At 41.2% G+C, this 12,756-nt stretch overlaps 1 protein-coding gene across 1 annotated transcript; it reads left to right on the forward strand.

Annotated features, from left to right (window-relative positions):
• Nucleotides 1–1,726: 1,726 nt before the first annotated feature.
• tgm2b (transglutaminase 2b) lies at nt 1,727–11,249 on the forward strand. The gene is made up of 13 exons (XM_037679108.1): nt 1,727–1,741; nt 2,052–2,262; nt 4,160–4,378; nt 4,602–4,720; nt 6,549–6,677; nt 6,791–6,968; nt 7,129–7,261; nt 7,382–7,485; nt 7,559–7,798; nt 8,865–9,140; nt 9,222–9,382; nt 10,467–10,603; nt 11,099–11,249. The coding sequence occupies exons 1-13, from the start codon at nt 1,727–1,729 to the stop codon at nt 11,247–11,249; spliced, it is 2,073 nt and encodes a 690-aa protein (XP_037535036.1).
• Nucleotides 11,250–12,756: the final 1,507 nt, after the last annotated feature.

Below are 12,756 nucleotides of genomic sequence, written 5' to 3' on the forward strand. Positions count from 1 at the left end.
TTGTTTTTCCCATTTAAGTAAAACATTCAGCACCTATGCTGCAGGTTCTCAAGTTCTTCCACTTTGTGTTCAAGTTCATTTTCACACAGATTTAATTAAAACAACTTCCTTGACCAAAGTGTTGTACTGTTCTATTAAAAACATGAAATTGATAAATGACTGCTGATGTCCCGTGACGGTTATTACATCCCCACTGTTGCCATGCGTGCACAGAGTCAGTGCTGTGGGTCCGTGCTGCTCCTGCAGGGTTAAACTTGCACCCACATCTCTTGCTGTCATCAACAAGTTGCAAGGCGTAGTTCCTAAAGTAAACCCAGTTCTCTCACTGTCCACTCCTGCAACACAGCGCTGGAAGGAGAGCTTCTCACGGTCACATCTGAACATGTAAAGATCACCTTCTCTGCAGTTGCTCAGGGACTTTGAGGTTTAACATGGCAGCTGAGAGCAGCTGGAGTGTCCAATTATTGATTCTATATTTAAAGGCAGATCCAGATTTATTACCCTGTCCGAATATTTATGAAGCGCCACCCATGAGCAATAAACATTCTAAAGTTCATGCAGGTTAAAAGTTTTCACCCTGGATGTCATAAAAGCAAAACAACTTCTTGATGAGAGCTTTTTCTCCTGTCTATATATATATTTTATTTACCCTTTAAGAACTCTGTCCATTGGAGCATTTAAATTGCTGAGCACCCAAACACCAGTGACACCTAGTTTCCGTTTGTTGCACATGCATAGAAGCATTCATTCGGTCCTAAAGTGTCTGAGGTGGAGACCTGAGGTGAGCGTGGGTGTCACCTGCAGGACTGAAAGTTTCTTTCTCCTCAGGCTGTTTGCACAGCGGTATTTCCAGGATTAAAACGGTGTTGATCGTACTATGTCAGCTAGTTTTTTTTGTGGAAATGTCCTTTTGAGGTTCACACTGGTCTCAGTGTTGATGGTGAGAGTGTGTCTTTGTGTCAGAGGGGGCGTGTTTGGAAGGGCAGTGGCTTTTGCACCGTGTTTACATGTGAGAGAAAAACACACAAGCGTTTCAGTTTTATAGTAAGGGTGAGGAATTAGCTGCAGGTGAAGGATGTCTGATGGTGCACCGTATGTGTGCAGGCGGGCTGCAGCTGCTTCACTTTAAACTAACTCAGCTGTTGATGAGATGTTCTTTTTTAATGTTGGTGTCTTTCTCCCAAACATCACATATATACCATGTTGTTTTTCTCCTTATGGATCTAAGCTACAGATCTGCACATGGCATTAATTTAGTAATAGTTTTCAGATTCTTTACTGGTTTTAATGGATTCTCCTGCCTTTACAGTAAAGCTTTATCCACCAGATGGTTCTTCAGCAACCTCTTAAACTATAATTGCTCTCCAGGGTTGTTCTCGTAGTTTTGGGCAGCTCATACTGCACGAATTAAGAAAAGCCTAAACAACTTCAATTACTTCTTGGACCGTGATCAGTTAAAAAAAAAAAAAAGAACCCCGGCTCCCAGACCAGTTCTGAGAGTACGGGTTCATGTAAAACAGCAGGAAGTCTTGATAGCTCCGTCTTTGTTCGCTTCAGTTTGCAGCCCAGACTTGACATCACCTCCTCGCGATGGTTTCACTGGCTGATTTTACACAATGACCCAGTGTTTGGGGAGATGCTCACTTACAGAGCGAGGGTTGCATCAGAGGACCCTGGCGATTCATTCGAACGGGAATTCAAAGGGTGTGACTTTATTTGTCATCGCATGCTCCCAGAGAGGGTGAATGTGCAGGGAGTGACTGAGTTACTCCAAGTGTGAGCCTTATGCTCAGCCGTGAAGGAACAAGAATGTACCTGACCAAAGTCTACATGGAACTTGAAAAAAAAACAAGTTGTGTTCTGTAAATGAAATGAAAATTCCTGCACTGGGATCTTCACCAAATTATATATTTTCCTTCAACATGGTAAATATGTAAAGTCAAAATGTAACTTTTTACCCAAACACAACGTTGGAATCGCAATTAAATAAACTCTGATCTCATACGAGAGAGCGACATGATGTTTGAAAAAGAATATCCACTGTTTTTAAGTCATGCCATGTTTGTGTTCTCTTCACTGAAGCTCTGGACATCGATCACCTGAACCTGGAGTGTGACTTCAACAACTGTGACCATCGCACTGATCTCAACGGGGTGGACCGGCTCATCGTGAGGCGAGGCCAGACGTTCACCATCAGCTTATATCTTCGATCTGGGAGCTTCCAGCTGGGCGTCAGCTCACTTGACTGCATAGCAGAAACAGGTGCTAGCTCCTTTGACTAATTTCTTTATTGGACAAAAACAACTTCCTTCTAGTGAAAGTTCTTCTTGTACTGTACCGTGGTCACTGAAACAACATTTTTGCGTTGAAGCTTTGTCAGACCGTTAACAGAAAAGCACGGAGCTTGTTTCCTGTTGTGCAGGAAGTCAGAGTACACTTTTCCACCTCTTGCTGAGTGTTTGTTGACATTACCTCTGTTGTTATCGATTCGAAAGTGGAAAGGGAAAGGGAGCAGCAGCGTTAATGGAAAAAAATGAAGGCTTTCATATTGTAGCTAAAAGATGGGCTCTGTTTTCCATTGTTAACTCAAGCGTGTACAAAAGAAATGCTCTGTTATTGCTGGAAGCCTCAAATGCTCAAATGTCCAGAATACAAAAACTGAAACCCATTTGATTCTTTTCCGTTTTCACTGGAAGAAACCCGTATGAAGACTTTTATCAGACACTCGCACGACGTCGGATGCAACAGGAAGCGTTGCTCGCCAGGAGGGAAGCGTGTGCAGAACTGTAGATAACACTATCAAGTTGTACACAAATGCATATTTTAAACGATTGTTGCCAGTAAAGATGAGGTGGTCCAAATATTTGTACCTGCTTTAGTTGATTTATCTGGGTGGAAAAGGCCAAGTACTCATGCACAAATATATAAAAGTTTGAAACAAACTGAGAAAGAGCTGTGAAAACACAGAGTTACACTTGTTCAGCTCAAACTCTCTTTCGCTCTCGACGAAGACGGTCGCTTTCACCCGCTCCTCCCTCCCTCCTGCTTTTCTGCTCTCTTGTCCTGTGAACCTCCTCAGAGCTTCTCTTTACACATCTTCTGATTCTAAATTTATTATGGATCTGGTCAGCTGGTCTCTCAACGCAATTGATAAAATTTTTTTTTTACCAGAAGTCAGGGTCCAGGAGAACCCTCATGCCCTGAAGGGACACACGCAGCTGGATATGTCATGGATTCCTGGGGTGTTTGGAAGATGATGTGCCTGACTGTTGAGGGCGTAGAAGATGCATACATAATTGGATTTATGATAGCAGGATTTCTGCTTTTTGGAATTGGCGGATACCTGGGTTATTGGCTATAAAGGAAGACGTCGGCAGCAGTTTGACACTAGTAACGCTACCTGCTTTATATGAAAGGTTACTCCGTGCTTCGAACTCTCAGACTAATTAAGTTGGACACGATTTCTGAGAATCGTGGGCCACTTGCAGCTCCTAGGATTTGCCGGCATGAAGGATTCCACCTTGGAGAAAGCTAACAAGCACAGCAATGTCCACAGATCTGGCTGTTTGGATTCACCATTGAGTTTACCAGCAGAAATGAAGGCAGACGTGTCAGTAGAGTCTGTCTGTCCAAAACAATTGTTGTTTATCTAAAGTTGGACTCCTCCCTTGGATAGGCCAACTTATCTCAAATTGCTCCTGAAGGATACGTAAACTAAGAAGCTCTGCCCTCCCCCCCCCCACCACCACCTTCCTGAAGACATCTGTGTCCTTATCAGAATTGTGCCGCTGATAGACACTGTAACATCTTATCAGAACTTTAGAACTTTCTGGCGTGTCCATGGACAACTCACCGCCTTTGTTGACCTTCAATGCATAAATGTATTATGATGTCATTGTATGTTGCTGTTTATGTTGCAAGGTCTTTTTTGCATCTGTTACATTGTGCCCCGGCCACATGGTGTGAGACATGATTTTTTTTTACTTCTTCCATCCTCATGTTCTCTTTTCCTCATCTACTCTGTATGTTGTATGTAACAGGTCTCTTATGTACCTGAGGCTCAATGGGAACTAACCTGTATATATATAAAGGTTTAATAAAAACAAAAGCTTTTATGAAGTCACTTCTTCCTTTCAAACACTTTCTCTGTTTCATACAGGTCCTCAGCCCTCTGAGCAGTATGGCACCAGGGCCCGCTTCGGTCTGTCTTCTACCATTGACACGTCCTGCTGGAGCGCCGCCGTAATCAGTCCCGCCGGGGACATGGTAGCCCTGTCCATCTGCTCTGCTCCCAATGCTCCCATTGGCCGCTACACACTCACCCTGGGGCAGTCGGCAAGCATTGAGTTCATTCTGCTCTTTAACCCCTGGTGTCCAGGTGGGCAAACACGCAGTGTGAAGCTGCCTCATAAGATCTACTCAGGAACAGTAATGAACAAATCAAACATGAAAATTGCCATAAACTTAATTATTGTGTGACCTCAAGCAATGCTTCAGCATTTCAGGAATTTGTTTCAAAGAAACGAACACCACTACATCATCAGTCACGTTCGGGTTAGAACATGCATGAGGACATTATTTGTATTGTGCCTTGGCAACAGGGGATGCAGTATACATGGACAATGAGCAGAGTTTGGCAGAGTACGTCTTGTCTCAGGATGGAATCATATTTCGGGGCAACTACAAACGCCCCATTCCCACTCCCTGGAATTTTGGCCAGGTACCAACACCAACACTGACACTGTCAGCCCCTCTACATCATACACACAGTCTGTCAGATAAGCCAGCACTGTGTCAGAGAGGTGAAGGAGTTTAAATCGCTCTCTTACCGATAAGAGAGAAACAATAAGCACCAATAAATTTATGATGTTATATATTGCATATACCTTAACATGATGGTACACTTTGGTACTGCAGGTGTCAAGCCTTAATTTTACACCTAATAGTGTGAATGTTTATGAAGCATTCACACTATTGTGATCCATTTGTCTTCCGTACGGTTCTAGGCATCTACTGTAACTCGTTCCACAATTTTTGTGCTATTTCAACAAATCATAAAACAAAATGTTCAGCTCATTCAGGAGAACGGTGCTATGATATTTAGTATTGGTGCAACTTTAACTTTTTGAAATATTTAGCCTCTTCTGCCATTTTTTTTTCTCATAGAAAATGAACTGAGCTCATTTTACATCCTTCACGTCTTTAGATCTGTTTACAACCTGTTACTGCTCCTTTCACATTTTGTTACGGTTCAGCTTCTTTCAGCTTCCTTGTGCTAATAAAAAAAATTCAGCTACTTTCAGCTAATTTCAGCTGTTGTGTGCTCCTTTCAGATCCTTTCTTCTAACTACAACATTTTTGTGCTTATTCTAACTTCTTTCTGCTAATTTCAGCTTGTTATGCGCCCTTCAGCTTATTTTTGTAGTTTTCAGCCTTTTTTGCCATTTCAGCTACTATTTAGCTGCTTTCATGCTAATTTTAGCTTTTTCAGCTAATTCCACATTTTTTGCACCAATTTAAATGTTTTTTTTTAGCCTAATTCAGCAAAATTGTGCTCTCTGCTTCCTTCTGGTAATGTAAGCTTTTTTCAGCTTTTTTAGCTACTGTTCAACTGGGTGGTTTTTGTGTGTGCAAATTTCAGCTTTTTCAGATAATTTCCACTTTTTGTGCTTATTTCTGCTTCTTTAAGCCTAATTGGGCACACCTCTGCTCTCTCCACTTCCTTCTGTCTAACTAAGCTTCTTTCTGCTGTTTAGCTACTTTTCAGCTGTTTTATGGTAACCTGCTTTTTTCAGATAATTTCCACTTTTTGTGCTTATTTCTGCTTCTTTCCGCCTAATTGGGCAAATGTGTTATTTCTGCTTTCCTATGCTTATTTAACATTGTTCTACCTTTTCAGCTACTTTTTAAAACTAATTTGTAGCTAATTTAAGCTGTTTTCAGATCAATTCAAGATTTTTGTGGTAATTTCTGCTACTTTCAGCCCAGTTAACTTTGTTCTGATCATTTCAGCTTGTTATACTCCTTTAAGCTTTTTCCTCTAGTTTCAGCTTTTTCTGCTATTTCAGTTACTATTTAACTTTTTCACCTAATTCCACAAATTTTTTTTGCTAATTTTAGCTACTTCCACTTCCTTCTTCTTTCTGTGTTTTCAGCAAATTTTCAGCTATTTTCTACTAACTTTAGCTTTTTTTAGTTAAGTTCCTATTTTTATGCTCATTTCTGCTTATTTAAACCCAATTCAGGAAATATGTGTTCTTTCTGCTTTATTCCGCTAACTTATGCTTGTTCTTGTACTTCAGCTACAATTAAACATTTGTTTTTAGCTAATTTCAGCTCTTTTTCCACTATTTTTTCTACAATAAGCATTCATACTGCATTTCTGCAGGAAATGCAATTTCTCTAGTTGTATTTTACTCTTCACATCATAATTCTATAAAGGTTTTTTTTTTTCTATGTGTTTCTCTTAAACTGTTTCTTCACAGCTTTTATTGTTTTTGCTGACAGATCAATAAAGACTAAACTTCCTTTGCTTGATGTTGATACAGTTTGAAAGTGGAATCCTGGATATTTGTCTGAGAATTCTGGATACAAACCCCAAATGTCTGCGTAATCCTGGCAAAGACTGCTCGGGGAGAAGAAATCCCATCTACGTGTCCCGGGTGCTGAGTGCCATGGTACAGCCTACTCATTTTAATTTGTTCACACGTCATCATTTCTTGGTTTTTATATTTAAATATGTTTCTTTTATCAATAACCTTTCACTTTGCATGTGAAAACTGTCTGGCAGGTGAACTGTAATGACGACAAAGGGGTGTTGCTGGGAAAATGGCAAGGCAGTTATGATGGAGGAGTGAGTCCGTTGTTTTGGCGGGGCAGTGTTGAAATTCTGCGTAACTGGGACAGAGAAGCGTGTCAGCCTGTTCGCTATGGACAGTGCTGGGTGTTTGCTGCAGTGGCCTGCTCAGGTAAGATAGGATAGGTTCAATTTGATGGCCTGTTTAGAGGAAACACATTTTATTTATGTCTAACATACACAATATACAGGATCACGTGTAAAAATACAGTTTTATATGACAGTCTGACCCTCAATGAGTATCACGATGATGTTATTATTGATGCCATCAGTTTCCAGAGCCCTGGGCATCCCCTGTCGAGTCATAACCAACTACCTGTCTGCACACGACACTAACAGCAACCTGGTGATTGAGCGCTACGTCAATGAAAACGGGGAACTCATTCAGTCCAAAGAAATGATCTGGTTTGAACTCCTTTTAACTCTGGTTTTTATAACTGCTCACAGATAAAGTGAGTAGAAGTGGTTTCTTTGCAGCAGAATGTCCTTCATACATTGAAAGTTATGGTGCGTTCATGTCTGCAGGAATTATCACTGCTGGGTGGAGAGCTGGATGACAAGGCCTGATCTCAAACCTGAGTTTAACGGCTGGCAGGCCAGTGACCCCACGCCCCAGGAGAAGAGTGAAGGTGACAAATACTATCATTTAAATATATTTCTTCTTCTTCTTGGTTTGGTTCTGATGTTTTCCACGTATCCCAGGTGTTTACTGCTGCGGACCCGTTCCCCTCAAGGCCATCAAGGAAGGCGAGCTCACCTTCAACTACGACGCCCCGTTTGTGTTTGCTGAAGTCAATGCCGACGTTGTCACTTTCATGAAGAAAAAAGACGGCAGCACTTCAAACGTCACTACATCGACTGTGGTGGGTCAGAAGATCAGCACCAAGAGCGTCGGCAGTGACGCCAAAGAAGACATCACTCATCTCTACAAGTACCCTGAAGGTAGCAAACTCCGCTGTATGTTGTGTTGCAAACTGCACATCTTTTGTCATTGCTGTGGTTTTATGCGTCGGGTCATAAAAAAAGTTATCAGATCCAGCTTTTAAGTTGAAGTCAATAAAACAAATGTTATGTTAAGAAAACGGCAACAAGTTAAACAGTCATTCCAAAGTGCAGAGGTCTGATATGTTGCATTCTTTCACATCAACTTGTTGTCCCTTTTGTCAAACAGTTATTCCTCTGAAGAACGGCAAAAAAAAAAAAAACTGGTCCTCGTTTAACCTTCACCTGCCTTGTTGAAGACTTTTGGCCTTTTCTATGAAAGATGTCTCGGCTGATAAGAAACTTGATAACTACTAGACAGATCACTTCTGAAGTGACCAGTCTGTCCTTTTCAAGTTTTATGACAACTATAAAAGCAGAGGCAGCTTTCTGGTGTGAAGGATTCAGGTGTGTGTTAACTCTGTGACAGAGGAAAGACATGAGCCGTCAGACAAGCAGCTGCTGCCGTCTGTAAATCTGAGAAGAGCTATTTGACCATTTCCAAAGAATCTGTAATCTATCACTCTACAGTGAGGAAACATTAAACACAGCTGTCAATCTTCTCAACGTTTGACATCCTTAGCAGGATAAATGCTAAACTAGACGAAATTAGAAAAAGTATCTTGTAAAACTTCTTTTTTTGTTAAGCAGCATTATAACAAACCATCCTGAACGACGTCATTCGGACAGATATAAACAGTGTGTGGCCTTACTGCACAGCACCATATTAGCTGAAGCCAAACACAAGACGTTAGTACAAACGCCTCATACCAAGTGTCAAGATCAAGGGAGGAGGATTTATAGTTTGAGCCTGTTTCTCTTCTCAGGACCTGCTGTTGCTAATATGACCATGAACTCCTCTGAACATTAAACTCTTCCAGGGTCTAATGTGTCAGACAGCTGGAACTCAATAAATCTACAACAGAACAGCAAGACAATTGTTGCCCTTCACGTAAAGTTTTACCAGCTTGTCACGTCAAGTGGTTTTTAGGAACACGTTTATTGCGTGGTGCGTTCACGTTCCCAGGTTCGGCTGAAGAGCGGGAGGCTTTCAAAAAGGCCAACCACCAAAACAAGCTGCTGCAGGAGACTCCAGATCCAGGCCTCCACCTCAGCATCAAAGTGACGTCAGACATGAAGAAGGGCTGCGACTTCGATGTGTTTGCTGTTGTGGCTAACGGCACAGACCGTGAGAAGAAGTGCCGCCTGGTGTTTGGCTCCTGCGTTGTGTCCTACAGCGGGGTTATGGGAGGGAACTGTGGCTTCAAAGACCTGCTCAATGTGACGCTCTCTCCTGGAGCAGGTGAGCCGTGTCACCACGTACGTCGCCGACGTGCCGCCAGCTATTTTTAAACCAAAACACTCTGAATGTTTCTTCTTTTAGAGAAGCGAGTTGCACTTAGGCTGAATTACTCCAAATATGGTGGCCAGCTCACAGAGGACAACTTAATCCGTCTGGCTGCTCTGCTGCTGGACTACTCCACTGGAGAGGCCACACTGGCTGTGAGGAACATTGTTCTGGACAATCCTGACATCAAAGTTAGAGTGAGTACCAAACAGACAGGCTGATGGTGCAGAAAGCAAAAGGAGAACACTGTTATCTACTGTTATCAGCAGAGAACAGGGTGGAAGCAGCAGCTGCAAATAATGTTTTTATAGTCGTCGCAGGCTTCCATTGTGTCCTGACTTTTACCAAGGATTGAAGCACAAAAATGAGAGAAAGGGTTGTTGGCCCTCATATTTAAAGTGTCCTATCATAGGCCTTGAACAGTCTTCTGTACATCTTTATGGGTTTTTATATTAATGCTTAATCTGCCCTTAAAAGAACCACCTTTGACCCACTTCTTGAGTCACTATCAATAATCTCATAGACACTATAAAAATGCAATATGATATAAAATGCAGTTGTAAAAATGTGATGCAATAAAGCTTTATGTGTTATAGATTACATCATTTGTTTGTTTTCCAGGAAACAACAAGCTGTGCATTAACAGTAGAACATTTGAAGCAGACAAGCTCTAATATAAAGAGGACCACAACTGTTTAATGTTGGGAGTCTGACTAGACTGGGAGGATACAGGCAGACGTGATCATTATCTTGAAGTCCAGGAGATAACTGTTCAAATGACAGAAGCAAACTTACTGAGCACGGCCATTCGGACTGGACTTCAAACAGTTGAATAGTTACAAACTTTGTGCTTCCATACTGCAGAAGTGGAGTAAATGCTGATGAGTTTCATTATAAAGAGTGCCGTGCTTTGAGACACACAAGCAACATGGAAGAAACCGGATCAAAAGAGATTAAAATAATGAAATTGTTTGAACTTATTGAGCAAAGCATGGAGTTCTAATCAGTCCTTCTCAGACCTCAGTCTCCAGTTACACTTTCACAGAGCGTGTCCATTCACTTTAACATTTATTTATGTTATCTTCAGTGACTTTTGCAGTTTTTAAAGCATTTTGAGGCCAACTAAAGTGCTGAAAGCTCAGTATTAGTTATAGATTACTCTTCGAATGTATTTATGTTGTGTTACTGTGAAGCTATAAGACGATGTGCACACAGGTGCAGATTTCTTCATGTACCTGCACAGTGTGTCTTTATTTACTTCAGAGTGGCTGTGCTCCACAGATCCTGGGTGAACCCAAGGAGAATCGGAAGCTGGCTGCAGAAATTACCGTCCAGAACCCTCTACCAGAACCACTGGAGAACTGCTGCTTCAGCATCGAGGGGGCAAACCTCACTGGGGGTTGCGTCATCTCTGAGAGGTTGTATGATTATGTCTGAGTCCAACTTAGCAGCGAGTCATCCGAGTAGGAAGGAAGAAAATTCAACCCATGGCTCGTTTAAACAAGTATTATTTCCCGTTTTGACATTCGAACTTTGAGAGATGTTTTGTTGTTGCACGATTGATCGGTGGCTGCACTCTTCATCATTCATGCATCCGGATTGAATGCATCAGTCAGGACTGATGCACAGAGACTTAGATAGAACAAAAAAAAAAAAAAGGCCTTTCAAATGTAACTCCTTCAACTTTTAGTGGATCATGTGAGTTAGGCAAAGATTTATTGTCCATTTTATTTAAAAAAAAGTCAGACAAAATGTTTGTGTGTGTTCAGTCATGTGACCTGTTCCTGCACCCTCTGCATCGTTTCCATAAAGTGTTACAAGTATTAGTTCTTTGTTTGGGGTAATTTATCTTCCAGAGGTGGAACCATAATAAATCCTTTCACAACTTTAATACTTAAATATTTACCTTGCAGGCTGGGCTGTACAGTGGGGCCTGGAGAAGAAGCCAAAGTTAAGATCTACTTCACTCCCACTCATGCCGGGCTGAGGAAGCTGGTCGTGGACTTCGATAGTAACAAGCTGAGTCACGTCAAGGGTTACAGAAATGTCATAATTGGGAAATAAAACCAGTGACGTTTCATTAGGTTGGAAACTTTTACTCTTTATCAGTGCCTTAAAGCAATTTAAGCACGAGGAATGCTCTTTTTACTCAATTAGCTTCTCATCCTCCCATCTAATTGTTTATATTGACAATTTTTATGTCGTTTGTTGTAGAGCCATAAAAAATAATGTGACTAAGAGGGTTTTATGCTCATTAGGCCTAAAACAGCTCATGAAATATCTGAAAAACAATAAATACACTTTTGTCTAACAGCTTGATGTGCTCAATAATATTTGTAGTGAGTAGTAGCAGCATTTACTGTAAGTTCTGTACTTTTCATACATGTGCTACTATAAAAGGATTGTTTGCAACAAGTGGTGTGGTTTTTTTTTTCTCGATAAAAAAGAAGCGTGAATGCAAAGTGTAGACTGGTGCAGAGATGGAAGTAGCATCTGGTGTAAGGCTGCATCTCCTGTTCACATTTGGCAAGCATTAAAAACTGTATTTCTGCAGCTGATCATAAATAGTCATTAACAGTTGACATAACTCAGATGTCTAACCCTGCAAATGTTGTCTGCAGGAGGTGAAGGAGCACCTCAAGTCACTGTAAATATGCTGATCTAGGTTTCTCCAAGTCCCACCTAACATATGGAAACAATAGACTCCATGTATTCAGATTGATTTCCAACCCACAGTCTCTGCACCTGAGGTACGCATCACTTCATGCATCGTTACAGCAACGTATTCTTTACACAAGAGCTTGAAGGGACAGTTCAGATCTATTCTGGTGAGGTTCCGTGAGATGTTCTGAACAATCAATATCCTACCTGTTCAGGTAAATATTTTAATTCTGACTGGATCAATGAGACAAACTGATCTCAATTGGACTGTTGCCGTCATTCAACTCTAACCTTAACATTTCCGTAGTGGTTCGTGCCAGTACTGATCAATAACCATTACACTGCAGTTTGACATGACATGGTTATTTGACAGGAATAATAAAGTATTCCTGCAGGAAGTGCCTCATGCTGCACGGGAAGAGCTTCGTCTAGCCGCTCCCATACTTGTAAATAATCAAATTCTTCCATGTAAATAATTATGCATTTCAAAATTAATAAGATTTATAAACTAGCTTTTTCATAGCCCGTTATCAGGTTTTGATGTACTGGAATGCAAGAGTGAGTGAGCTGCAGGGATTTCTGGGAAAACTTAGGACAGAAATGGGTGGACCTTTTCAGGTTATGTGGTCTGATGGGTTGTCCCTGCTGGTTTCCTGTTTAGTCGTGGGATGGCATTTATCTTCAAGTTGTTAGTGGCTGTAAAACATGACTCCCATCAGTCAGCTGTCCCTGGTGAATAAAAGAAGCCCTGCTTGTGAGTGAGTTGACATTAAAGTCATAATAATTCATTCAAACATAAAGCCTAGCTTTTCTGGGCACAGTTCATCACTGACAATAAGTCAGATAATTGTCCACAGGACTTAAAGGTCTTAACTATTACTTTAATATAATATAATGCATGTATTATCTT

This window comes from Nematolebias whitei, chromosome 7 (genome assembly GCF_014905685.2).
Source record: "Nematolebias whitei isolate Nwh7 chromosome 7, NemWhi1, whole genome shotgun sequence".
Lineage (NCBI taxonomy): Eukaryota > Metazoa > Chordata > Actinopteri > Cyprinodontiformes > Rivulidae > Nematolebias > Nematolebias whitei.